The sequence below is a fragment of the Ochotona princeps genome, chromosome 21 (assembly GCF_030435755.1).
Source record: "Ochotona princeps isolate mOchPri1 chromosome 21, mOchPri1.hap1, whole genome shotgun sequence".
NCBI classification, from domain to species: Eukaryota; Metazoa; Chordata; class Mammalia; order Lagomorpha; family Ochotonidae; genus Ochotona; species Ochotona princeps.
In genome coordinates, this window is record NC_080852.1 from 35,500,302 (window position 1) to 35,526,950 (window position 26,649).

General features: G+C 59.2%; 1 protein-coding gene across 5 annotated transcripts in view; it reads left to right on the top strand.

Annotated features, from left to right (window-relative positions):
* Positions 1–26,649, top strand: part of SLC6A6 (solute carrier family 6 member 6) — a 64,272-nt gene that overhangs the window by 34,981 nt on the left and 2,642 nt on the right. For all 5 annotated transcript variants that reach the window (XM_058679035.1, XM_058679036.1, XM_058679034.1 and 2 more), the window contains 11 exons: positions 2,341–2,580; positions 3,082–3,216; positions 4,168–4,402; positions 10,948–11,080; positions 15,790–15,924; positions 16,840–16,943; positions 17,053–17,177; positions 19,858–19,970; positions 23,442–23,579; positions 24,520–24,622; positions 25,105–25,205. In XM_058679035.1, the coding sequence (XP_058535018.1) occupies positions 2,352–2,580; positions 3,082–3,216; positions 4,168–4,402; positions 10,948–11,080; positions 15,790–15,924; positions 16,840–16,943; positions 17,053–17,177; positions 19,858–19,970; positions 23,442–23,579; positions 24,520–24,622; positions 25,105–25,205 (1,551 nt within the window). In that variant the 5' untranslated portion in view covers positions 2,341–2,351. The remainder of the gene's footprint in view (positions 1–2,340; positions 2,581–3,081; positions 3,217–4,167; positions 4,403–10,947; positions 11,081–15,789; positions 15,925–16,839; positions 16,944–17,052; positions 17,178–19,857; positions 19,971–23,441; positions 23,580–24,519; positions 24,623–25,104; positions 25,206–26,649) is intronic.

Genomic DNA, 26,649 nt, shown 5'->3' on the forward strand with positions numbered 1-26,649 from the left:
AGTCTGGGGAGTATCCAGGAGGGCGGCCTCTGCCTCTCTGGCTTCCCTCCCTGAGACCTTCTCCAGGGGGGAGCTGAGCCCCACATCCTCCAATTATGCGCCCACCCTGGCGGTCCACAATGGGCTGTCCAGATAACCATCGGGGGCGTGCGAGCAAGAGCAAGCGAGCACAGGCTGGAACAATGCTGGCCGCTGGGGCTATTTTTACAGTAGCCACAGGCCCGCCGGGTCCTGCACAGGGCCTCGAGGGAGCGGCCAGAGAAAGGCCATGCGGATGCTCCTCCAGACAGAGGAAGGGCTCCGGGGGCTGCAGGAAGCCTCACTAGGTCTGCTGGCTGCCAGATAGTGAAACAATTGGGGTCCCCCACCCCATGCCGGGTGGAGGGAGGATCCCGAGGGCAGGGGTTTTGCCGTGTCTTTGTGCCTCTGCCCCTTGGAGTGGCACGGCACTCTGGCAGCCCACGCTTCACCCGCCTGCGGTCTCAAGGCTGCACAGCTTGCCAGCAACTGACTCAGAGGTGTACAAATGGATGGCAGGTGCCACGCAGGGAACCACCTTCCTAGCAACACACTTGTTCAGGCCGAGGCAGGGAGGCACTGTGTGAACAAGGCAGGTTGGGAGCCCATCTTCTGATGGAGGATAGAACCTGGAAGCAAGGGGGCCAGTCGGGGACAAATGTCCTAGATAGTGGTGAGCCCTGGAGGAGACATGCTGGGCTGCCCACCTGCCCCGAGGCCGGTGCATAGGTGCCGCCTGTGAGCTGGCCAGGTTGTGTTCAGGGTTGGCTGCACCTGCTGTGATGGGGTAGCCATGAGGAATGTGAACTCTGTGTAGCCCAACCTTGCAGCTTTCCAGGAGCACCAGGAAACTACGACGGCCACCCAATTAGATGGTTGCAAACTTCGGCGTTTGGCTGTGAGTCAGCCATCATGCCATCTGCCCCTCTTATCCTGCAGGTGGGGGCCTAAGAGGGCCCGGTGGGCTCACCTGTGGCGCGGCTGTCATGTCAGGAGTGAACCCTGAGGGCAGGGGTCCAGGTCTTGAGTCGCGGTTGTCTCATGGTCTCCCGTTTCTCACTGGCTGGGGCACGGGTTGTTCTTGGTCACCCTTGTCTGTTCTTTATCAGAAAGTGTGGTCCATCTCCTGCTCACGTAGCCATGACGAGAAGACAGCACACTTGAAACCACCCCAGGAAGTGCAGAAAGAGGGGGCTGGCACCTGGTGTAGTGGGTCAAGTTGCCACCTGCAATGTCCTATGGGTGCCACTTCTGAACCCACTCCCTGATAATGGTCTGGAAAAGCAGCCAAGAGTGGCTCAAGGCTTTGGGCTCCTGCTTCTCCCAGGAAGACCCGAAGGAAGTTCCTGGCTTGGACCTGGCCCAGCGTTGGCCAGTTCGGCTATCTGGAGGGTGAACTGGCAAGCAGCAGGTCTCTGTTCATCCCTGTCTGTGTAACTCTGTCTTCCAAAATAAATAAGAAAATATTTGAAAAACAAAAATAAAGCAAGAGGCTGCTCTGTGGCTGGCAGCAAACCTCAAGGAGAGTGAGGTCCCAGGAGTGGCCTGAAAGGGACGGAGTGTGTGTGTGTGTGTGTGTGTGTGTGTGTGTGTGTGTGTATTCCACCTGCTTGTGCAGCTCCTGCTGGCTGAGCCCCACAGAGAGCCGGAGGGTGAGGGTGAGGGGACTTAGAGCCAGAGTTGCCGGAGAATGGCTGGGGAGGGGCGGGAAAGGAGATTACTGGGACTCAAGCCTAATCCTCGTAGCACAAAGCCTTACTTTTCCTGCTGCGACATGTGACTGGTTAATAGATGGCAAACAGAGCTTCCAACACGCGTTCTCTGTCGTGGGCTGCAGCCCGCTGCCCAGTCCTGGGCCTGTTCCAGCTGAGCACCCCTCCCCCTGCCTCCGCAGCTCCCTCCTGGGAGCAGCCACACCGCACTCGCCACACAGGGCTCCGTGTCTTGTACCAATCCAACATCAGAAAGTCGGCTTGTAATTTCTAGAATGCACAGGCAGGGCTGTCCTGGGGAGGGTTCCTAGCACTGCCTGGGGTGTGTTGGGGTTTTGCGGGATGACACAGGTGAAACCTTTGAGGTGCCCGGGGAGCTGAAGCTGTCGGTTGTGGGCCCTGCCAGTGCATAGTGTCGCCCAGCCTGAATGTTGGAATCCCTGGCATCCTAGAAGGGTGCTGGATGACGGGGTGGGCAAGGGGCTGCGAGGCTCCTGCACGGGTCTAGGCATGTGGCAGCAGCCAGCTCCAGGGAGCCAAGGGCAGGACTGTGCTGCCGACTCCGGGGTTGGCCCTCATTGCTGTGTATGGACTGTTCTGTCCTCTACAGAGAGCGAGGAGATGGCCAACAAGGAGAAGCTGCAGTGTCTGAAAGACTTCCACAAGGACATCCTGAAGCCGTCACCTGGGAAGAGCCCAGGCACGCGGCCCGAGGATGAGGCCGAGGGCAAGCCCCCACAGAGGGAAAAGTGGTCCAGCAAGCTCGACTTCGTGCTGTCGGTGGCTGGTGGCTTCGTGGGCTTGGGCAACGTCTGGCGGTTCCCGTACCTCTGCTACAAAAATGGCGGAGGTGAGGCTGCACCCCGTCCACCCCCCGGGCCTTAGACACACAACGGGGGTTTCTTTGCTTTCTGTGGGATTTGGGTTCCTTTAGGACTCAGATGAGTGTGTTAATGCTCCCCAAAATGAAGCACATACCTTGACCCCATTGCCTGCAGTCACAGGGGGTATGGATGGGCCAAAGCTGCTTGCAGGTGCTGGGCATGAGGCCTCCGCCCAAGGCCTGGCCCCTCAGTCCTGCCCTGGTTCACACAGCCTAGCTGGGGAGAGGCCACCTCCTGTACCTTCCTGCAGGGGTTCCTCTGTCCACCTGGCCTCAGTAGGCCAGGGTGTGTAGGTGGTGGTGGCTGAGATGGGTCTTGGGGCCACAGCCCTGCATAGAGAGAGGCGGATGAGGAGAAGGCCCATTCTCCCCGAGTCCCTCAGATGGGAGTTCTTGGGGGCACAGACCTTCGACTCTGGCCTCAGTGCTAGGCCCAGCCTGACCCTTGCCCCTCTGCTCTCTTTGCAGGTGCATTCCTCATACCATACTTCATCTTTCTGTTTGGGGGCGGCCTGCCTGTGTTCTTCCTGGAGATCATCATAGGCCAGTACACCTCTGAAGGGGGCATCACCTGCTGGGAGAAGATCTGCCCCTTGTTCTCTGGTGAGTAGGAGTCAAGCCTTGCCAAGGGCCTGAGGTGCAGCAACTTGGCCCAGCTAGTGAGCACCTGCTGTTTGCAGGTGCATTGCTTCCTCGCCCATGGCACTTAGCTCTGCCTGACTCAGGATTGTAGCTGGGACAGCAGAGGTGTGACACTGCCACCACTGTGCAGTTGGGAGAGGAGGTAGATGGCAGGCACCTGGCACACAGTGATGGCTGCAGGTCCCGCTGTGCCCACCTGTCCGGCTAGCAGGAAGGATATGCTAGTAGGAGTCTAGCAGAGTGTATTGTAGGCAGACACTTGGCTTCAGGAGGCTCTGTGTCTGGTCTCAAGTCCTACCTGTTCCTCATATTCCAACACACTGCACATCCCTGTGCACATCAAAGTCCTCACCTGTAAGAGAAACAGTCCACTCTCTTCATAGGGTTGCCATGAAGACAAACACAACCACATGAGAAATGTCCTGGCCTTGCAGCAAGTACTGCCATAATGATAGCTTTGTAGTCCTGTGCACATAAGCCCATCACTGTTATGATTTAATTGGCAAGGATGGGAATATGTGTTGGTCAGTTTAGTCATCCACCCATTAAATATTTCTTCCATTAAACCATTCAATTACTACAAGCCTGTCCATTCATCTTCCGTTCACTCATTCATTGCTCTGCCCTAACGTCTCATCAGCCACCATCCTTCCATCCCCCAGCCAGTTGTATAGCTATGACATATTCAGCCTTCCTTCTGCCTGTTCACCCATTCGCTCTGCGAACCATGTGGCATTCTGCCCATCACATTCTCCCATCTCTCCACCGGTGCATCCGTGGTACCACAGAAACTTGCTGGTCAGGTCCCAGGGCTGCTTTTGGCTCCTGGTTTAGGGACAGCATGGCCTACAGGGGAGGGGATGGACAGGATGCTCCTGGCTCACCTGCTGCCCACCTGCTTCCCGCCCACAGGCATTGGCTATGCCTCCATCGTGATTGTATCCCTCCTGAACGTGTACTACATTGTCATCCTGGCCTGGGCCACCTACTACCTATTCCAGTCCTTCCAGTCGGATCTTCCCTGGGCACATTGCAACCACAGCTGGAACACGCCGCAGTGCATGGAAGACACCTTGCGCAAGAACAGGAGCATGTGGCTCACCGTCAGCACCACCAACTTCACCTCCCCTGTCACCGAATTCTGGGAGTAAGGCTGGTCTCAGGCTTGGGGGTGGGGGGCACAATTCATCTCCTCCCCAGGGACAAGGGGTTGCTATCTGTGGAAGGGATTCTGCAGGGTGTGCATTCAGAGATCCATTGGAAGTTTGGTCTAGACAAGGCCTGGGATCAAATCCCAGGCTGGCCAGTTACTGGCTGCTGAGTCTTAAGCAACTCGGTCCTCTTCCCCACATCTTGGTCTCTCTAGTTGTCTCCCAAAGGCGGGTGCAGGTCCTCAATTATCTGAAAGCGATGCCTGTCTCTGAATGTATTCTGGAAGAAGTATATTCTCTGTTACTGCATGGAGAAAAATGTGTGAAGCTGAAGTGGCTAGGAAAGGGCAAGCAGGCAGTGAGAAGGCGTCTGGGTTAGCTTCAGCAGTGTGCCAAGTAGCCCAGACATGGTGGCTTTCAGTAAGCTCATCCTCAGCCTAGGATTCTGCCCGTTGGTGCTTTGGGCCGGACTCAGCTCTGCAGCCACCCACCAGGACGTCCCCAGGCCTGGGTTCTTTCCCTTGTGTGTCGACAGCCAGCTTGCAGGGCCTCGAGGCGGCTCTTCCCAGGGTGGGCTGGGGCTGCACTGCTAGGGCAACTGGTCTTCTGTGTCCAGGGGCCAAAGGGAACCCGAGAACAAACCCAGATCTGAAGGGGAGCGAGCGAGGGGCATAAAGAACCATGTACCCGGCTAAGCTGGCCATGGTGTAGCCAACAAGCACAGAAGAGTACATACGGTTGAGCTCAGAAGACCAGAGTGTGCCATCCAGTGCTGGCAGAGGCTGCACGCTCAGGCACAATCCTCGGCCCTGGGAGGAGGCCAGTTGAGGCCTGGGGTGGAGTAGGGAGCCTAGAGGGACAGGGGTCCCTATCCTTCTTGATGGCTTCCTGGGTGTGCGGCTTTGCTGTTTGCAGGGGTGTCTCGGGGCAGGTGGAGAGGGGTAAGGGGTGGCCAGGGCTAATGCGTCCTGGGCAGGAAGGCCCAGCCGCCTGCTCTGGGTTTTGTGAGGCCTCCCGGGCACGGGCATGGTCTGAGTCACCACTGGGTGTGCTCCTGGGCAGGGCTGGGCCTGGGGACTCCTGGTGGGCAACTGTTTTCCACTTGGAAACAAAGAGGGCGTTAAAAGTGTGCTTCTCTGCCCTCGGCCCCCGCCCCGGGTTTGCAGACAAAGAAATGTTAGCACTTCATTCTTCTGCCTTGATCAGGGCCCAAGGCCACAGCCCTGGCCTTTCTGTGCTGTTCTTGGCACACAGCCGATGACCAGGACTGCCCCACCCAAGCCACTGGCCCCTTGCCAGGCTGTGGGGGCGTGTGCCAGGCCCCATTGCTTCAGCTGGGCCTGGCCTGGCCTGGTCTCCTTAGGTTTACCCCCTTACTGTCCCACTGCTAGCTTAGGCAGCTGTGTTCTGTCTCTGGCTGTGGTGTCCTCACCTGCATCCAAGATGCTGGCAGCACTGCCCCTGTTGGTTGTGGGCTGATCCTAAGAGAGGAAGTGCTTCCTGGCTGGCCCTGATGACAGGGTTGGCACGTGGCAGTCGACAACATCGTGCAAGGTCCTTCCAGTTGCTGGAGCTGCCCCGGGGTGTTTGGGCATTCTAGAAGGAGCAGCCCCCAAGGGCTGAAGATGCCCTCTCTGGGAATAGGGTTGTCACTGTGGTCATCTGTCGCCTGTCATCAAGGCTCCTAGAGGGAAGGCTTCCAGACCCACATGAGGGCCCCTCGCCTTGAGGGTCCACACCTGCCTGCTGGCCTGTTGGTCCAGCAAGGCCCTCTGGGGGGATCCTAGGACCCCTACATTTCAGAACCTCCATTCTGCACCACCACATCCTGGCTACCTTTTCCGGCCCAGAAGACCTTGCACAACTGTATTTATTTGGATAAGTTCCTGGTAGGGTAGGCTTGCCTGTGTTGGGTGCCGGCCCCTCCCTGCCGGTGGCCACACTGGTCCAGCTTTTCTGTAGAGTCTCATGAGACTCCGGGCATGAGACTCCTGACCCTTTTCTGGATCCCTGGAGGAGCTGGAGCTCTGTGGAGGAGGAGCTGGGAAAGCAGCTGAGGCCAGGGCCCAGGCATGCCTCCCATGTGAGCACAGGGTGCAGGGGGTTCTGGAATGGGATATGGTTACTGTGCCATCCCTGAGCTGCCCCTGAGGGAGGAGCCCTAGCCTCCTGCCTTCCCTGGTCCTGGGCATGACATGGCAGAGTGGGAAGGGAATGAATGGGGCAAAGCTGAGACCCAGGGGTGCTGTGTCAGCACCGAGTTAACAGTCTGTAGCAGAGGCTCTTTAACATCGTCACTGACTTGTTTGAAAGGCAGAACTACCGAAAGAGAAGAAGGAGGGAGAGCTTTCATCCACTTTTATTTCCCAAATGGCTGTGATGGCCGGGCTTTGGCCGGACTGAAGACAGGAGCTGCAGTCTCCCTTCGAAAGATAACCCAGGATCCCACCTTGCCCAGGCACCGTCACACCTCTGCCAGCCCATCTCTGGTTTTACCTGCCCACCTGCAAGTGCAGAGATCTGAGGAAGGGGTGCAGAGGGAAGTGTAGCAGCTCACCAGGCCTCCTAAAATGTCCTGGGCAGGAGTGGCACCCAGAGACACAGTGTCCCCTCTAACCCTGAGCTGGGGAATGGCAAGTAAGAGGGGGTGGCCTTGAAGAAGGACAGGTGTGGCGGGGGCCAGGGCTTGGGGCCCTGAGTGTCAGACTTACAAAAGAGGAGGCAAGTGTTGGGGGAGGCAGGCTGGTATGGCAGGGACCCAGCCTGTTGGTATTTCCACCTTTGCTTCCGGAGGTTCCCACCTCCAGAGGTCATCCCAGCCGGGTGACCTTGGGGTGTCCTCATCCAGGCCCTTCTACTAGCTGGGTCCTGACACGCCCGCCCTCCTAGCCTGAGCTGTGTGTTCCAGAGCTAAGACCCCGATAGCTTAGGATGGGGACAAAGTAGCAGAGGTCCTAGCCTCAAGGTGGGGTGTGGGTCCCCAGCAGCCGTTAGACCAGGGTCACACCCTGTGTGTGTGTCCACTCCTCAGATTACCCACATGGTCCCCCCCCACACATACTGGCCAGCCACTGAATTACCATGCTTAGCAAAAGCTGGCATGATGCCCTAAGGTGCTGGGCCCAGGGGGGCTGCCTTCTCCCCCGGCTTGGTAAACAAAGCTGCTGCCCCTTCTGCTGGCCCTGGCTCTGCGAGGTCACCTCTGCCCTGGCTGGAGGGACCGGCCCTGGCCCCATGCCCTCAGTCAGCCAGGTCCTCCTGGGAGCCCGGCACGTAGCGTTAGACTTTGTCAGAATCAAAGACGTAAGTCATGTTTGCAAACAAGCACCCTTGCCAATCTCCCCCTGCAGCTGTCAGAAGGAGGAGGTAGAGGGGTGCGGCTGGTGCGGCCCTGTGCCCAGCGCAGACGGCACTTTGCTAATTGTTGTCTGCACCGGCCTCTAGGGGGGTGCCGTGGCCAATACACAGCTGGCCCGCAGTCAAGAGGAAACGATTTGGCCCACTCGGAGGACGTATTTACATCGCCAAGTGCCGGCCGGACGGCAGCGGGGCGGGCGGCTCGGCGCAGGCGGCCAGGCTATTCTTTCTTGGATCCCACCCTGGAATGAATCATGACTATTCTGGGACAGGAACGTGGCTCACCTCTGGAGAAGAGTCAGGGAGGCCTGTGATGCTTAGCGACCCTGGCCAAGGGTAACGGCGGACTTGATATTTGGGGTGGCTGAACTCCGGAGTTCAGAGGGGGGCGGGTGGGTGGCAGAAAAACCTGGGTCTGGTTTCTGTCAGGATGACTTTGGGTGACTTCCTGGTCCAGCCGGAGCCTCAGCTTTCCCTCTCAGCCAAATGGGTGTGATGAGTTTGCCCAGCTAATGTCAGCCAGGCACCTACTGTATGCCAGGCACTGCTCAGCGAGGCTCTGTTCAGAGCTGGCCCGAAGGCAGGCCGTGAGGCTGACGAATGAGGGAGTGGAACGGGGTCGGCCCTGCAGCGGGCTGACCCAGGCAAGTGCAGTCTCTCACCCTTTGATGTGGATGTAGGAGGAGTGGGACAAGCAGGTAGGGCCTGGCTGGTGGGGGAGGTGGAGGCACTGGAGGGAAGTGCCTGGCTTAGATTCGCTCTGACGACAACAAGGCAGGGACAGGGCTGCTGGCTGAGTTATGGGACGCAGCGTGGTGGAAAGACATCAAGCAACCAGGTGGCCCTAAGGGGCAGTGCTGCTGCAGCTCCCAGAGCAGGTCCAGCGGGTGACTCTGCAGGCTCTGGCAGTGAGGAGACCCTAGGATTCTAACTCATAGCTAGCCCATGGGGTCCTGGAGTCCTTGTCAGGCTCCGAGGAGACAGCTGCATTGTGGCAAATGGGACTGGGGCGTGTGCGTTGCCCACATAAACCATCCCGACAGTGTGCTGTGCAGGTGACCGGCATGCTAAGGATGCTCAGAGGCTCATGCTGGGTGCCGTGCTGCCTCAGGACACTGGTGCACTGATGTGCACCCTCCATGTGGGTCCTCACCCTGCCTGCTCTCCGGCTCCTTTGGAGCGCACGGTGAAGGTTACTGTCCCTTCCTGGACTGTGTGCTGCCCTGTCACCTTCCTGCCCTATGGCTCCCTGAAGCCAGCAGGATGGACAGCTGGGTCCCGGCCAGTCTTAGTCTCTGAACCCTCCTGCTGGCCCTAGAAGTGAAAGTGCCAGGTGAGGCAGAGTGGACCTCAGAGAGTCACTCACGGCATGGCGCCCTCGGGCCTGATACCCTCAGCAGAGGCCCCTGGCTCCGTGTCTTTGTTGTGGTCTCCATCAGGGCTTGGCTGGGGCCCAGGGCAGAGCAAGGGTCTGACAGGCTAGCTGAGGTCATGGTTTGGAGGCTGTTGGCAGACTTGTGCTGAAGGAAGGGACCGAGGGCCTCCCTGAGCCAGATATTGGCCAAGCCCCTGGCCTGCACCTGACCACCAAGTTGGGGTGCTTAGAGACAGGTTGGGGAGATACTGATGAGTTTGAGAGGGCAACTGAGGATGCTGGCTCGTGGGTGCCGTAGCCCAGATGATGAGGGAGGGAGCTCTTCCTCACTTCCTGGCACTGCCCATCCTCCAGCAGGCCCCAGGCCACCAACCCAAAACACCACACCAGGGGCTGTCTTCCCTGAGGCCCCAGCCTCCTGGGGATAACCCCTACCCTGAGGCACCAGGGGATCCTGATAGTCACCCCAACAGGAAAGGTCCTTTAAGAACACAATGGCTCTGCATTCTTTAAACATTAGCACAGCAGGATGGTAGAGTTGGGTGGGCCTGGACTGAGAAGCCTGCTGACTTTGAGGCCCGGGGCCAGTGGAACCTCCAAGCCTCAGTCTTCCCCATCTATCAAATGGAGCAGTTAGACTCCTTGTATAAGTAAAATGAAAAGACCTCCACATGTAGGTCATCGGTGGGGCTGTCACTGTGACCCACAAAGAAAGGATAAAGGAAAGTGTGTTCAGGGAGCAGTCTGTGGCTTATTTCCACCCCCTCCACGCCTCAAGTTCCTTCCTGTGTGAGTTCATTAGGTGCTTTCCAAGCTGGGCGGCAACTGTGAACCTGAAAGGGGTCTATTACTTCCACTGGACAGAAGAAAAGACTGAGACCCCGGGAGCCACTCAGCCTGTCCCTTCCATCTGGGACTGGCTCTTTCCTGAGGGAACTGGCTCCCGTGCTCAGCCACCAGAGGGGACGCATGGGCAGGGCCAGGCTGGCATGGCCACCTTTGGTGTCTGCTGGGTCCCAGCTACAGGGTTGGCTCCGGGCCGGGGTACCAGGTCCAGGCCCTGGGTCTCCCTGCACCTGCTCTGCCTTCGTCCAACCTCCAGGGGGACAGTCTGTGAGCAGCTGCATCCGCGCCTGCCCTGATGGCCCTCAGCAGGGTCTCCTGCTGCTGAGTCTCAACCCTGCCTTCTCCTGAGGTCCCTAACTCCAGGAGCGAGGCAGGGACAGCACTGCCACATGCTCCAGGTGCTGCAGCCTTTTGCCAGTGACAGTCCTGATCATGCTTGGGACTCTGTGCCTTCTCTCCCTAAAATGAACCTGTCCAGACCTGCAGACAGAATATTCTGCCATCTGGATGCTTCCATCTTAGGGAGAGATCCAGCCTTCGGGGGGATGGAGAGAGGACCTTTGCCGGGGGCAGATGTGGGAGCAGGGGGCAGGTTAGTTACCCATTTCATAGATGAGCAGACTGAGGTTAGACAAGCAGCCCAAAGCCAGGGAGTGAACAGCTGAACTGAGCTGAGGATCTGTGGTTTGGTTCTTGGTTGGGCTGAGCTTCCATGAGGAATTGGTACTCATTTTACAACAGGGAAACAGGCTGGGGGTTAACCTGCCTGAGGCTCGGCCGTGTCTAAAGCCCCCAGCTGCCTGTTTTAGGGTCCAAATGCATCCCTGCTTGCCTTCCCAGCACCCTTGTACCTGTGCAAATGGGAGTTACAGGGCCCAGGCAGGGGGCAAGGTGAATCGGGTAGACACAGCCTAGCCCAGCCCTCGTGGCCCGCTGACCACTCCCCTCTGTGTTTGCTTGCAGGCGCAACGTGCTAAGCCTGTCCCCTGGGATCGACCACCCGGGCACTCTGAAATGGGAGCTCGCGCTCTGCCTTCTCCTCGTCTGGCTGATCTGCTTCTTCTGCATCTGGAAGGGAGTCAGGTCCACGGGGAAGGTGAGGCCAACTCCGCCTCCCAGGCAGCCGGGGTGGTGTGAACACTGACCAGTCCCAAGTCCCAAAGCAAAGCCCGGGCTGGGCGCCTCTGCCCACACTCCCTCCATGCCCACATTCAAGTCATCGTGGGTCTAAAGACCAGCGCACAGGGCTGCTGCTGCTGCTGCTTTCCCACCTCAGGATCCCAGCAGCAACTGCTGATGTTGGCAGATGAGGAGGGATGCGGTGTGACTGCAGTCAGGGGGCATGGCTTGGTGGAGCGGGCCTAGGGCTGCACGGCAGCCGGAGGAGCGGGCGGGCAGGTGGGAGGCAGATGGTGCCTCGTGCACTGTCCCCAGCCAGTGCTCGGCTCTTCACAGTTTGAGATGCTCTGGCGTGGAGTTTGGCTGCTAAGTCGGAGCAAATGAGTTATAACATACAACCACGCAAGCGGCTCACAAAAACGTTAGCTGACGATGACGTGTCGTGCTTGTAGCTGGGCTGTTGGCTGTATCCCTGTGTCCTGCTGCTGACGACCAGGCACGTCGCAGGGTGGGTGACTCTGATGCCCGTGATCAGCTCCTGGAGCCGCTGATAAGAATGTTACCTTGTAGAGAGCGTGTCTGTGTACCTGGGTGATAACTGCAGTGTCATCTGTTCCCAGGCAGCATGGGGACCTTATGATGCCAAGGCCAGTGTGGGGGTCTGCAATGGTCATAGCCGTCGTACTGGGCACGCAGAGGCTTATGGACGTCATCCTGCCTCAAAGTCCCACCTTGATATGGGAAGGGGGACAGAGTTGCTGTTGGTGTGTGAGGAAGGATCTGTTGAACTGCAGACAAGTAGGTGCTGCGTGGTGACAGGCAGGGTGCGGTGGGCAGACGGAGCCAGCCCTCCAGCCACAGGCTTGCTGGGGGCTGATGGCGTGGTTCTGTGGACCACCCCCCCCGCCACAGGCCTGACGAATCTTCTCTGTGGTCTGGAAGCACAGACAAGGAGCCCTTGGGAGGCTGCTCCCATGCCCACCGGAGGTCCTGCTGGCAGTGGGCACGGGCACCTGCCTCCAAGAGCATGTGTGTTCTCTGCCTCTCCGTGTCCTAACCCTGTCGATGGCAGCCTTCTGAGAGGCAGAGAGGGAGAGCTCCCTGTGCCCTGGCTCAGTCTGGCTGATTGAGCCCCCCGTCACTGCCTCCCAGGGCAGGGCTGTGCGCCGGGAGCTGGAGTTGGGAACTCAACACCCCCTGACCACCCCTTTGCTCTGCCTCTCTGCAAAGATGGCAGAAGCCGAGGTCACTCCCTTACCTGCAAGGCTCAGTTTCCACATCTGAGAAGTGGGTGGTGAGAAGGTGAAGGTGAGGCACGCCGTGGAGAATCTGTTCACCCATGCCCCCACCCAGAAGCGAAGCTGTCAGGACTCTGTGGGCCTCGGTGCCAGGGGCTAGGTCGTTGATGCTACGCGCCAGGGTGCCATGAGCCCCTCTCCTGTGTGTCAGGTACTGTGGCAGGAATGGAGATCTGTAGGGACCAGCAGGACAGACGAATTTCAGATGGCCCAGAGCGACAGCCTGCCGGGAGGGGTCACGCTGTGACAGGACCAACGGAAGAAATTCCAGGCAAGATGAGAGCTGCAGGAAGACAGTGAGGGAGGAGGGGCAGGCAGGACAGGAGCTGGGGTCTGTCCAGTGGGGAGCATAGAGCCAGCCCAGTGGCCTGGAGGGGTATCTGACCCTGAGCCTCGGGGTACCGCCACCTGCTGCGGGAGATTCATGCCCACCAGCAGCAGTCAGCAGCCCTGGGGACGCCCCACAGGGAGGACCGAAGCCACACTGGAGAGCGCCCCTGCGCCTGGGGCTGGGGCTGACATGTCTTGCCAGTGGTCTTCCCACCTCACCCTTAGCAACAGTCTCCTGCATGGGCAGGCGTGGTTCCCAGAACAATGGCAGAGCCCAGGCCGGCCCAGAGGAGCCAAGACAAACATGGGCGATCCGTGGACTTCCTTGAGTGCTGTGGCTGGGAGCTGCCTTTCTGCCCGGCCGCCTCGCCACCGTGGCCTTCGGCCCCAGCCACAGGCCAGGCTCACAGCTGGCCCAGGCCCTGCTGCCCAGGACGTGGGATTGAGTCATGCTACCTGCCTGCCTGACACCTGCCATGCTCAGCTCTGGGGTCTGAAGTCGGCCTTGAGGAAGCCACTATGGCTTGTTGCATTCAGTCAGTGGTGACACCAGCAGCCGATGCCAGGGCCAGGTGTGCTGCTCTATGCTGTCTCAGCTCAGGAATTGTAGGCTTTGCTACTGGAAGCAGTTACTTCACAGCAGGGGAAGCAGGTCCAGAGAGGGCAATTAACTGTCTCAGCGCCACACAGCTTGTCAGCGGCCAAGCTGGGATAGGAACCCAGGCCTCCCTATTGCCAATGTTTGATGCCCTTGGCTTTTCCACTCTTTCACCTCCCCTGCGTGCAAGTAGGACATCAGGCAGGGGTGCCCTCACAGTCATGAAGGGATGGGGCAGGACTGGAGAGTGAGCTCAGACCCATGCTGTGGCCACTCCTGCTCTCCAGGGTGGCTCATTTTGTCCAGAAACCCATGGGTCCCGAGTCAGAGCCAGCCTGGTAAAGACTGCCAGGAGCTGCGGCTGTGTGGGAGCCCTTTCTCTGCTGGCCCCATGCATGTCGTGGGCCTGGGGACCATGCACGCGTGGCAGCTCCAGTGTCTCCAAGGAGTAGGGAGCATCTTCATACGTTTCCAGGGTGGCCAGGTAGAGAGGGCTCAGAGGAGCCACAGAGGTTCGCCAGCAGGAGTGGAAAAATACCACGTCCCACGGCAAGCTGTGCCTCCACCAGGGGCCCGCCGGCGGCTGGCACCAGCCTCTCCTCTGAGGCCCAGCAGCTGGTCCTCAGAGCAATGACAGGCGCCGCAAAACAAAGAGGAGGCGGCAGACCGAGTGGCGGGACTGGCAGGGTAGGAGGGTGTTCGTCAAGACTCCAACTTAGGGAGCCACACACACTGGGAGGATCCCCGAGACCAGCAGCCTCCATCAGGCCCCACTGCTGGCCCTAGCCATGCTCATGAGTGGGCAACATCACCTCCCCAAGCTTCAGTTTGTTCCTGCAGGTGACACCTGGGTGGGGCCTGGGCCAAGCGAAGCAGTGAGCACTGTGGTCCCAGTGCCCCTACAGTGCCTGTCACAGGTGCCCCTGCAGCCTTAGCTGTCTGGCTGCTCGACCTTGGCCTAGCCAGGGCCTAACCCCCTTTGAAGTGGCTGCCCCCGGAGCCCCTGGGGGGCTGCTGTCTGTGGCTATTGTTCATCAGCTCCAGATGTAGCCCTAGAGGTGGAAGCTGGCCTGGTCGGGGTGCCCAGCTGCAGGAAGGGAGGAGCTGCTGCTGGGGCAGCCAGGTTTGCTTTTCTCCGCCTCTCACCCCTTCCGTGGCTTCCTGACACCCCCTACCCTCCTTGCCCACTATCTGGTTTTCAGGAAATCATGAGCCTCCAGGGTCTGAGAGTGGCTGGGAAACTGAGGTCCCGGGAGGAAGGAGTGTTGGTGGATGCGGCAGGGGCGGGAGTGGCAGGATGATGTGGCAGCAGTATGAAACCCAGGTCAGCTCTGGTAGCCTCCCAGCCACACGGGCCAGGATGCTGAGCCCTCGGCAGCCAACTGCCCAGGCTGGCTGGCCCTTGGGGCCTCTCTGGTCTCTCTGGCTTTCCAACCTCTCAAGTCCAGGTGAGGCAGGGCATCCGAGAGGGGCAGGCCTTGCCCAAGACGTGCCAGCAAGCTGGTCGGTGGCTGTGTAGGATCTCTGCCTCCAGCCCTGGGGCCGCAGTCTCCCACTGCTCTTTGGGAGAAGTCCTGAGCCACCCGCCAGGGACGGCTGTGGACCACTGTGCGCTATGCAGTCTTGGTGGCTCCTCCCCATGCCCCACAAGTGCCATGTGACCCTGGGCAGGATGGCAGACTCTGTCCTGGCCTCGGCTTCCCTCGAATGGGGAGGGCAGGATGAGTAAGTCAATGGCTCCCAGCACTGGGAGTAGCACCCGGGCACATGGTGGGTGCCCAGTAAGTGCTGGGTGGGTGGCTGGGCTGAGGACCTGAGAGCCTGCCGCCACTCCCAGAGCCCCTTGCCGGCTGGTGTCCTTCTCAGGGGGCCTGTGGCCAGCAGAGCTTTATGTTCTGTTGGGGACTGCTCTGCCAACCAGCTGAGGCCCAGGGCTCTGTCCTCATCTCTCACTGTCACTTGCCTGGTTTCCCTTGGCCTGAGGTTTGGAGCCTGCTGGGTGCCAGGTGCATCAGCCCGTGGGATCACCACCCCACCCCCTTGACGGGTCCTGTTGCTCTGTGCCCACTCCACACAGGAAGCCCAAGTCCCAAGAGGGTTGGCCCCGGGCCCAAGGTCACACAGGAAAGGCACAGACACAGCCATCAGTCCTTCAGTACAGGACTTATGGCTGCCGCCCCGGGCCAAGGCCACGCAGGCACCCCAGTGCCCGGCTCTGCTGTGCCATGGTGCCCCAAGAGCAGGGATTGGCTTTGTGTCATCACCGCTGTGTTTGTACATGTTTTTATTTAAATCTCAGAGTCCACAGGGTGGGAGCCCACAGAGTACCAGGATACAGGCAAGGTCCCAGAGGCCCAGAGAGGTCGGGTCCCACCTGCACTTGCCTCCCTTCCTTCTTCCCTCTCTGCGTCTACGGTGGCAGGCGGCCACGGGTCCACCTGAATCCTCTTGCCCTCATAGGTCGTCTACTTCACAGCCACGTTCCCGTTTGCCATGCTCCTGGTACTGCTAGTGCGGGGGCTGACGCTGCCCGGCGCAGGCGAGGGCATCAAGTTCTACCTGTACCCTAACATCACACGCCTCGAGGACCCGCAGGTATGCCAGGGCAGGGTCCACCCCCCTTCTTCCCTGTCCCCCCCAGGGTCCAGCTGCTACAGGACAGGGCAGGGCTCGCACAGCAGCAGGTAGTAGAGGTGTGGCCAAGCATCAACTCGGGGCCTGCGGCACCGCTCACAAGCTTTTCAGCTGTGTGCGTTGTTGGTGCCAAGAACTGCTGAGGCTGCCAGGTAGAGTGCCCTGGGCACAGCGCCAGGTAAGGGAGGGATCTGCTATAAATGGGGTTCCCGTCCCTCCAGGCTGTGGCCTCAGCAAGTATGTGAGTGGGAGCCCCGTGTCCCGGGCGTGGGAGAGGCTGGGCTGGTGCAGCTGCCAGCTCCCTTGGTGAGGACAGGCCCTAGGAAGCGCCCCTCCTGGCGCTCAGCCACCAGCCCTCAGGGTTGGAGGAAACTAACGTCTCTTGTGTTGGGGATTCCCAGGGATACAGGCTGCTCCAATCCTCTTCCTGCCCCCCTGGAGAGGAGAGGATGGGTGTGGGCCACACGGGGTGGGATCAGCTGTACAGGTAGCCTCAGGGCTGCCAGAAGGTCCCAGAAGAGTCTGGAGAGCCACTTTGCACGGAGCCACAGCCATTCTTCCCAATTCCGCCTCACAGGGGTCCCCACGTGGTCATGACAGCCTTGACCTTGGGCCTTGCCGTGTGCCCAGCTTATGGTGACATCTTTACTTTCTGCACTTGAAAAGTTGCCACAGGGGTGGAACCCTACTTGCCCAGGCCCACGCTAGCGCTGACTTCAGGGCAACCTAACCTCTTAACCCTGATGCCAGGGATAAGGGCAGGGTCGGCCGATGAATCTGGACTCTGCAAGGTGCCATCCTTGGGCAGGGTGGCCTCTGCAAAGCTGGCTCTGATCTCTGCTTTCTTTCTTGTTGCCACCTCCCTGGCCCTCGCAGGTGTGGATCGACGCCGGGACCCAGATCTTCTTCTCCTATGCCATCTGCTTGGGAGCCATGACCTCGCTGGGGAGCTACAACAAGTACAAGTACAACTCATACAGGCAAGTGTCGCGCCGGCGGGCCCGGTGCACCCTAGAAATGAAGAGAAGTAGGGAGCGTGGCTTCCTTGTGTTGTGAATTAACTTGCTCCCTGACATATGTGTAACTTAGGGACTGTATGCTGCTGGGATGCCTGAACAGTGGTACCAGTTTTGTGTCTGGCTTCGCAATTTTTTCCATCCTGGGCTTCATGGCACAAGAGCAAGGGGTGGACATTGCTGATGTGGCTGAGTCAGGTACGGTGGTATTGGTGGCAGTGGTGGTGGGCACTGCCACCTAGTGTGTAAGATGAGTATTGCAGGCATGAAGCCAGACCCCAGGGGGCTTTGGGGGGAAATGAGCCTGGTTTCTAAAATGGACCCCCCACCCCAAGATGTCCCCCATGTGTCACAGAGCACCAAAGCTGCATTTCGAACATTTTGTTGCAATGTGGTCCTAGGGGCGGTTAGGCTGGGGACTGTTTCATTACCTCGTGATCTTCTCCCTGCCTACCAGCGAGCACAGGCCCCAGTCCCTGGGCCTTGTTTCGGTGTTTTGCATGTGTTCCCCGCAGGGTGCTGTCTCCTTCATGTCAGGCACCTCTGCAGGCTCAGCACCACTGAGGGGAGACAGTGAGGATGGTGGGTGTGACCCTCTGGGGAGGGGCTAAGCTTTAAGGACCGCCCTGGGAAGTCAGCCCCAGGGGGACAGGTGCTCGGAGTCTAGCCCTCTGGGCTCTCAGGTTCTTTGGCACCCACTGTCCTGGGGCCTGGGAGTCAGCACACTGAGAATGCTGGGATCCTTCTGTCTCTTGGGGCCAGGCTTCCGGGAAGCCCTGGCCTGCAGCTGGAAGACAGCAGTAACGTGGATGGTGGGACAGAGATCCGGGACTCCCTGGAGGCAGCAAGGGCCCTGGGGGTGAGGCTCCTTCCAAGGCTGCGGGCATTGACCAGGGTCAGCACCTCCTGGAACACAGAACCACGCCCCAGTCCCGCACCCTTGAGCCCAGCCTTGGAGGGTCTGATGGCTGCAGGCCTGGTTCATCTGGGCATCTACTTCTCAGAGGAGGAGAGTGAAGGCCTGAGGCTGGTATGGGTCAGTGCAGGGACTGCCACAAGCCTGGCCACTGTCACAGGCAGGCTTGAGGCAGTCTTCTGCTGGACACCTGTGACCTCCCCCTGGACCCTCTGAGCTCAGGACCCGTGCCTCTCCTAGGATACCCATGACCTACTCTGAAAATGCCTGCAGGCTGTCGGGGAAGTGGGCAGTCCTTCCAGATGTCCCTCCCACCACCACCACCACTTGGGAGCTTGGAGTAAGGGTGGTGGGAGTATCATACTCCATCCAATATTGACTTTGCACAATGAGTGTGTGAGGTTGTTCCTATGGGCTGGGATCACTGGGGCGGGGGGATGGGGGCATGGGGTGGCCAGGTGGTGAGAGAGGTGACCTCCTGGGGACAGCTGGAAGCTCCCACATCTGTCTGTGCCACTGGTCGAAGCCCTTGCTGTCCACTTGAAGCACCATGTCACTCCCCGTGGTGCTGCCCTAACAGCTGGCCCTCCCTAATAAGTTCTTCGCCATGGCCAAGTGCCTTGGGGCAGGTCGTTACCCAGCTGGAGGACAGATGTTGGAGGGGTTGGGGAGGGAGGCAGGGTCCCCAGGAGTTCCCTGCTGGGCCTGGGCTCCTCCCAGATTTGCCCACTGGGCACTTGCAGAGAAAATCTCAGCTGTGAGGGTACAGAAATGAGCACTGGGGTACACTGGGTTGGGGGCCCCCCCGTCTTAACATCTGCTCTCAGTCAGCCGGCCGGGCGTCCCGCTCCTGGGGCACGCCACCCAGGGCTGGGCTTGGTGCTCTCAAGGGACCAGCAGGGCCCCTGCCTGGTGGAAAGTGGGTTCCAACTCCATCTTTGGTCCTGAGGTTTTGGGGTTCTGGGTTCTGAGGGTGTGTTTTTGTGAACCCAGCCCCCATCCCTCACCCAGTGACTTTCTGCTGCGAAGAGCCTTGCTTATCTCTGCCGCGTTTTGGGTGTTAATGCCGCCAAAATGCAGTTTCAGGTTCCAGGTTCTCGTGGGGCTGACGTGCTGGGTTTTTGTGGGTTTTCCTTCACTCCGAAATCAGTGGTTTGGTCGTAATGTTTGCTGTTCAGAGCCTGCCCCATCTCCGCTTTCCCACCCAAGTGTTCTAGCTCCAGGCCGCGTCTGGTTATTCTGTTTGGTTTTTAAGTTCTTGATTTTTTTTTTTCAGCCTAGGGCTGTCCCCTGGCACCCTTCCCCAACCCCTGGGCTGAACCCACAGGTCTCGGCCCCTGGCATCTGCTTTCAGGCCAGTGGGAGGCAAGACATGTCTCTGGAACATTCTGTTGTGGCTTCCCCCACTTTAGATACCCCCCAGCCCAGCTTGGGGAATGTACACATAGGGGCTCCTTGGGGGTCAGCCACAACCTGCCCCTTATTTCTCAGGGCAGGAACTGAGGGATGACAGGCTGGTATGCATGCTGCAGGCCTCCCCGGCGGGTCCCCTCCCCACGCCCGCCTGCCCATGGGAGCCCCGGTACTGCTGGCAGACACACTCAGGCCCAGTGATCCCCATAGCCAAGCCTGCCCCGGGCTCCCTCCTGGCACCCCAGCCCTGTGTCCTGCCCCAGCACTCTGCTATCCATCCTCGTGGTCTGGGGAGCAGCTCATGCTGTGAAAGAAACAAATGCCAAAGCAGAACCCAACCTGAGCCCCAGCTTGACCGGCGGGGCAGCGAGCCAGGCCTGGCCCTGGTTTTGTCCCCCACACTGGGGTTCAGGGTTAGCTGCTCCCTGCATTGGGGTTTGGGGGGCCGTGCTGGGCGCCAGCGTCTGCAGGTGCCCTGCTGCCTACCTGGGCTGCGTCACTGATGAGCCTCCCTTCCCTTGTGCCCCTGCCATTTTCTCTCCCATCTAGGTCCTGGCTTGGCCTTCATTGCCTACCCAAAAGCTGTGACCATGATGCCGCTGCCCACCTTTTGGTCCATTCTCTTTTTTATTATGCTTCTCTTGCTTGGACTGGATAGCCAGGTAAGTGCGAGCGAGATGATAGGGGACAGCCTGCCCCTTCGCTAAGTTTCGGGGGTGCAACTCCCTCCTGCCCATAGCTTGTGTGTTCAAGCATCCTTCCAGGGAGTCCCAGCTTCCTCCTCTGGAGGACAGGTGTACTCATACCTGACCCTGTTGGGGTGACAGCTGGGTGCTCTGGCAGGGCTCAAGGAGGGGGCTGTGAGTCACAAGTGTAGGAGGCATGTGTCCAGCCAGCCATTGTGCCATCTGGGTCAGGGGGAGGGGAGGCTGCCTCTCCCACCAGGAGTCCATCGCTCAGCTGGGCCGCCCTCCACAAGGGCTGCCGCTGCCAAAGCCATTGTCCAGGGCAGCTCCCCTGGGACTCGGGAGTGGGCAGGAGGGAGGTCTTGGAAGGAGAGAGGGCGCAGAGAGAGGAGAAGGAGGTCGGCTAGCAAGGGCAAGATCAGAGCGGAGGACTTGGCAGGAGAGGGACCAGGATTAGCCGAGAAGACAGAATGAAAACATTTGGGAGAGGGAAAACAAAATACTTTGTGGTTGTTGATGGGCTCGAGCTGTGTAAACAAGCAAGAGGACTCCGTTAATCATCCAGAGCTAATGAGTTTGGCCTCTGGAGGCTTCAAGCAAAAGGCTTTTTGTTCCTTCTTCCAGAGTCTTAAGTGAAAGAAAAACAAAACAAAAAAACAGGAAAAGCAGAGGCTAAGAGCTGAGGTGGCCTTACATCTCAGTGGGTCGGAATAAGCTGCCTGGGCTTCAGGAACCACTTCCTGCACAGGCCGAGGGGGACACACGCTCGCCGGGCTGAGTGACCAGCGCACTTAAGCATTGCTGTGGGGCCAGGACTCCACATGCGGTGGCTAAGTGAACCTGCCTACTGAAAATCAAGCCGGAAGCAGGCATGAAACCTAAATCCTTGGACCCACGGGTGACAGGAGTCTGCTGTACAATCCAGCCCCTGTTTGCTGGGTGAATTCGGGGAAACAGAGGGGATGGAGGTCATGTGGATGGTGGCGAGTGGCACTGCAGGGGTGTCAGAGTGGCACCTGCTCGGGCACCGCCGGCTGTCATGCCAGGCTAATGAAGGCACCAAGCCTCAGAGCTGCCATTTTGCCTTGCTCAGGGACCAGGCTCACAGGAGAAAGCCATTCCCATGCCACCATTGCCAGCCTGTGCCCCCAAAACCTTCCCGTGTTCCCACACCCAGACACTATGCCCCTTGTCCGTGAGTCTTCCCCCACACCACCCCACTTAGCACACAGCTCTTCGAGCCTGAGCTTGGCCACCTGCAGTGTCACGATACCTGGCAATGGCTATGACCCTTGTGACGGCTCAGCGAGGCCATGCTTGGTCTGCCTGCCCCCAGAGCCATCCCTTCGGACTCAGACCACGTCCTCTGTGACCTCGCTCTTGGGAGCTCCTGGCTTAGGAGCTGTCGCCCCATTGCGCAGGGTTAGGTGAGCCAGGGTGAGGGACCCGGGATGGAGGTGGAGGCAGGCACCTGTTACTCTGGGATCGTCCCCAGGGGACACGGTCTGTGAGCAAACAGCACAGGGAGGAGTGGCAGACCCCCTGCCCCTCCTAGACCAGCCCGGATTCTGGTGCCAGGAGTGGCCCAGCTGCCGTGAGCCCAAATAATGTTCCATCTTTCTCCACGTCCCTGCCCGGCAAATTGAGGCTCAAATTGAGGTGTCAGCCCTCAGGGGATGTGAAACCAGGGAAGTCTGGAGAGCTTCGGGAGTGGGGGCGCTGGTTATCCCCCAGAAATGCAGGAAGCTTGGACAAGACAGGATTTGTGGGCTTCCCAGCAGCGTGGGGTCATCTTGCTATAACTCTCCCGTCTGGAAAAGGAAAGCAGCCGTGTGTGTTTCTCTACACTTCAATCTTGGTGCTGGGTCATGGCTTGGCTCTAGCACTCAGTTCAGATGCGGAACCACTTCAGCTTGTGGGGAGTGCCCAGCAAGTCCACCCCTGCCCCTGGGGCCGCCCTCGGCCTCGTGGGCACTCACTCCCCAGTGCAGGACAACCTTCCCCAGTGCCCCTCTGACATTGCCCTGTGGACGGTGGGTGTTGAGCTCCTCCACTGTCGGCAGCAGCTGTGTGGGCCTCAGGCAATATTGGGGTGCAGCACTCCCAGAATGGGTTTTCAATCTATTTATTTGGGAGTCAGAGGGAAAGAGAAAGAGAGGAAGACCCTGCTTACTGGTTCTCTTCTCAAAATCCTGCACTGGGCCCTACCGGGCCTACTAGGCTGAAGCCAGCAGCTGGGAACTCAGGATCGAGATTGCCTGAGCCATGGCTGCTGCCTTGCGGGTCTGCGCCAGCAGGAAGCTGGGGGCCAAAACCCAAGCGTGCTGATGTTTGTGTGTGGGCTGCTCAGCTGCATGTCCATCCCAGTCTTCCACCTTGAAACCATGCCTGCCGTGGCGGCCCATCCACACACACATGCTCCTGAAGGCCTGGGAGGCAGCAGCCCAGAAACCTTGCTGGGGTGTTGCTGGGGTCACCATGAACTCTGTCCATGGGGTGGTGTTTTAAGCCATTGTTAGTTGTTTTTAAAAGATGTGTTTACTTTGAAAAGCAAAGCAACAGAGAAGGCCAGGAATCTTCCACACTCAGCCTTGTCCCCCAGATGGCTGCAACAGCCAGGAGCTGGCTGGACCAGGCCGAAGCTAGGAGCCTGGAGCTCCATCTGAGTCTCCCATGTGGGTGGCAGGGCCCATCCTCTTCTGCTTGCCCAGGCATATGGGCAGAGAGCTGGATTGGAAACGGAGCAGCCAGGACTTGAACCAGCATCACGGCAGGCTTAACCCACTGGGCCAGCACACAGTCCCTAAGCCATGGTTTTGAAAAGGAGGCTGTCCTGATGTTGTGATGTAAGCAGTCTCAGATCCACCCTAGCACAGAGGAGGGCTGGGGATCTCAGGAGTCCTTCCCGGGTCACCCTCCAGGGGACAGGGCTGGACCCTGGAGTGGCAGGCAGCTCGTGGCTCACACTCAGGAGCCCAAGATGCCCTGAGGGTTATACACCGGGCTGTGAGCCACACCTGAACTCAGGGGCCTATGGGCAGCAGGGGCAGCTGAGGTCCACTCACTGGGCACAATCAAGTAGCAGCCAAGTCTGCCTGGGCTCTGCTCCCCCCAGGCCTCAGAGAGGACAAGACCAAAGAAGGGAGAGGGAGGGTGTCGTGACGACACCTAGCAAACCAGGGCAGCGGGTCAGCCTGAGCTTCAGGTCATGGTGCTGAGAGAATGGCTTTCCAGCAACAGGAATAGCCCACACACAGCTGCAGGGGTGGCATGCTTGGTAGGCTGCAGGGGCACTGCATAGCATAGGGACTGGCTTGGCAGGGTCAGGTGTGAGGCCAGCCCTGAGCCTGGCTTGCTGCTCCTTGCTCCTTACGACTGATGTGTTCCCGGCGGTGTGAGAGTGGGCCTCTGCCGTCCAGTCTGACCTCGTCCTCTTCCCCTCTGCAGTTTGTTGAAGTCGAAGGACAGATCACATCCTTGGTTGATCTTTACCCATCCTTCCTAAGGAAGGGTTATCGTCGGGAAATCTTCATCGCCATCGTGTGTAGCATCAGCTACCTGCTGGGGCTGACGATGGTGACGGAGGTAGGTGGCTGCCTTGCCTCCCTCTCCCCACCCCCACACGAGAGACTTGTATATGATCAGGGTCCCAAGTGCCCTGCTTAGGGGCAGCAGCTGGCCGAGAGAGCCAGGGTGTGCTCGTGCCCCAGTCCCACCTATGTTAGGGTTCTGTTCTGAGCAGGCCATTGGGGCCCACAGCGGGGACAGCACAGCAAAGGCCTGGCACCTGCTGTTGACCTGGGTCTGGCTCCATTCACCCTCCAGACTGCCCTGCTCTTCTTACCAGTTGCCATGGCAATGTGCTGACCATGGTTGCCTGCTGTCCCTCAGGGTCTGCAGTAGGGGAAAGGGGCGAGGAACCTTCAGCTCTGTCTGCTTGTAGCTGTGTGCCAAAGCCCTTCCCAGGTCACGTGCAGGTAGCACATACTATTCAGAGGGTGGGTAGGGAGGCGCGAGGAGGGTTGCTTCCAATTGCCAAGAACAGAAGGGCGCAGCAGTGGGCGCAGCTCACAGGTGGCCAGCCAGAGCTTGCAGAGGGGCCTGTGCAAGGCAGCCTAAGCCCTGCCCTGCACACAACCTCACCTGCTACCCGTGTTCTTGAACAAGCAGTCAGGTTCAGCACTGCCCCTGGCTTAGCCCTTCTACAGATGTCTGTTAGAAAAGCGGCCCATTCCCCAAGCAGCTGACATCCCCGGAAACTTCTGTGTGGGCCACACTTGGCTCCAAGCACCGCCTTTGCGGGCCAATTTGATGTTGCCAAGATGTATTTGCAATTGGTTTTCCGTGTTTGTGTCTGATCCGTCTTCAAAGCCAATGTGGAGCCTCTTAAAAAATGCATTCATCTGTATCTCATCAGAACCCTGTCCGTTTTTCTCATCTTGTTGATGTGCCAGAGCTCTTTGCATAGGAAGGGAATTGCAGACCAAGGCACCAATAGGCCTTCTCTTGTTCTTTCCCCCCGCAGGGTGGCATGTATGTGTTTCAACTCTTTGACTACTATGCAGCTAGTGGTGTATGCCTTCTGTGGGTTGCATTCTTTGAATGTTTTGTAATTGCCTGGATTTATGGTGAGTATAGATCGCTGTGTATTTCTCACATTCTCCTTGGGGCTTCTGGAGCAGGTGGTGTTCACAGGAACTCACTGCAAAGCAAAGGCCCTCCTGGCCACGTCTCTCCAGGCCTGTACCCTCACAAGCCATGTCACCACAGCCACACTATGGGTCCTCCCTCTGTGCCCATGTGTTTGACAAGCACAGAACCCAGTCACGCCCTGGGGTCTGTCTCTGCCGACTCCAGGATTCAGAAAAAGTCTGTCTGCACTTCCTTGAGGCCTCGGCTTGACCATGCTAGGATTCAGAGTCTACTTAAGGTTGCCAAACAAGCACAAGATGTCCAGTTGCATTTGAGTTCAGAAAACTTCAAATAAACATGTGCCACACTTGGTCTACAGGATCTGGTGGCTCAAACCCCGAGTGGGTGCCCAGCCATTCCCCGGGGCCACGACTGCTCTCAGCTGCTGTGTCACCACGGTGCCCCTCTGTCCCCACAGGCGGTGATGACTTTTATGATGGTATAGAGGACATGATCGGCTATCGGCCCGGGCCCTGGATGAAGTACAGCTGGGCTGTGATCACCCCCGTCCTCTGCGTTGTGAGTTCTGTCCCACCTCGGCTCAGGGCCTGACACGTCCACCTGCCCAAGTACCTGTGAGGCAGCTCAGTGCTGCCCGCCCAGGAGAGGCGGGGCAGGCTGTTCCAGGGCTACCCAGAGTCGAGGTGGGCAGGTGTTCCTGGTGGAGGAACCAGCCTGGGCATAGCCAAGGCCTTCTGCCAGAGGTGGCAGGGGCCCGAGCAGACGAGGAGTCAGGGAAGCCATCCTGGGGAAGCACAGCTCCCCAGCTCACCCGGCTCCCAGCCCCTCCCAGAACTCCTGGGCATCCCTGGTTAAGTGGAGGAGCTTGGTTGGGGAACTGCTGAGTAGAGAGCAGGTTGAAACCATGGGAGAGTGGGAGAGTGGCTTAGAGGAGACACCCACCACGATGCTCTTGGCTTTTCCAGGGGCAGGAAAGGTAGGGCAGGGCCCGGGGCAGCCACGTCCGACCCACCGGGGCTCCTTTGCCCACCAGCACCAAGTCGGCCTTGGCAGCTGCAGCTGCTGAGCCCTGGGGGTATAAAGCCTATGTGAACCCTGGAGCTTACTCCACCTTGGGGGGCCCTCAGCATCTGGCCTGCGCTGGCCAGTTCAGGCCACAGGCAGCACACGTGGCAGAAGCCCCCTTGGGTTTGGGAGCAGGTGCTTAGTGAGGCCGCCGTAGTGGTTTCTACTACAGGCTGGATGAGTCCACACTGCCACTAACTCTGCCTACACCTGCAGCAAGTCCCTCCCCTCCCTGGGCCTCAGGAGATGCTAGTCAAGCATTGCCGTGTGTCCGGGTGGGGGCCTCCCCGCCAGGTGACCATGGCAGCTAGCACCCTCCCCCGCGCAGTGGCTCTTGGTGGGGCTACAGCTCAGGTTCTGGCTCTCACTTGCTGTTTGTTCCTGGGCAGCTCCTCCTCAGCACTGTGACCCTGCGTCTCCTTCTCTGCCTCCCCGAGGAGTTGGGTGGATCAGAGAGAGGCTGCGTCCGAGTGCAGGGACGAATCCCCCTCGTGGAAGAGGAGTGTGACGTGGGCAGGTCGGGTCCCCGGGGCAGGGGAGGGGTGCAGCTGCCTTGTGCTGGGCAGAGCCCAGACCGGCTTCTAAGGGAGCCATCTATCCCGCCCGCCGCAGGACCAGGCCTGCGGAGCTGCCCAGGGGGAGGCCTCCTCCCTCCCTCCCCTCAGCAACATGACTCTCTAAACAGCTTTGCTCCCACACAACCCCCACTGTCCATCCAGCCCCTGAGTGGCAGAGCCCCTTGGCACTCTGCTCAGAGGGAGACAGCGCCAGGCGACCCTCTGAGCCGCAAGGCTGAGTCCTCTCCCTGTCCTGGACTGAGCCTGACACCCACTCTGCTGCCCGCAGCTGGGGATGCCTTGGTGGCCACCTGCATTTATTGTTCCTGGAGCTACACCGGCTGTCGCAGAAATGGGGGTGCTAGAGACTCGGAGGGTGT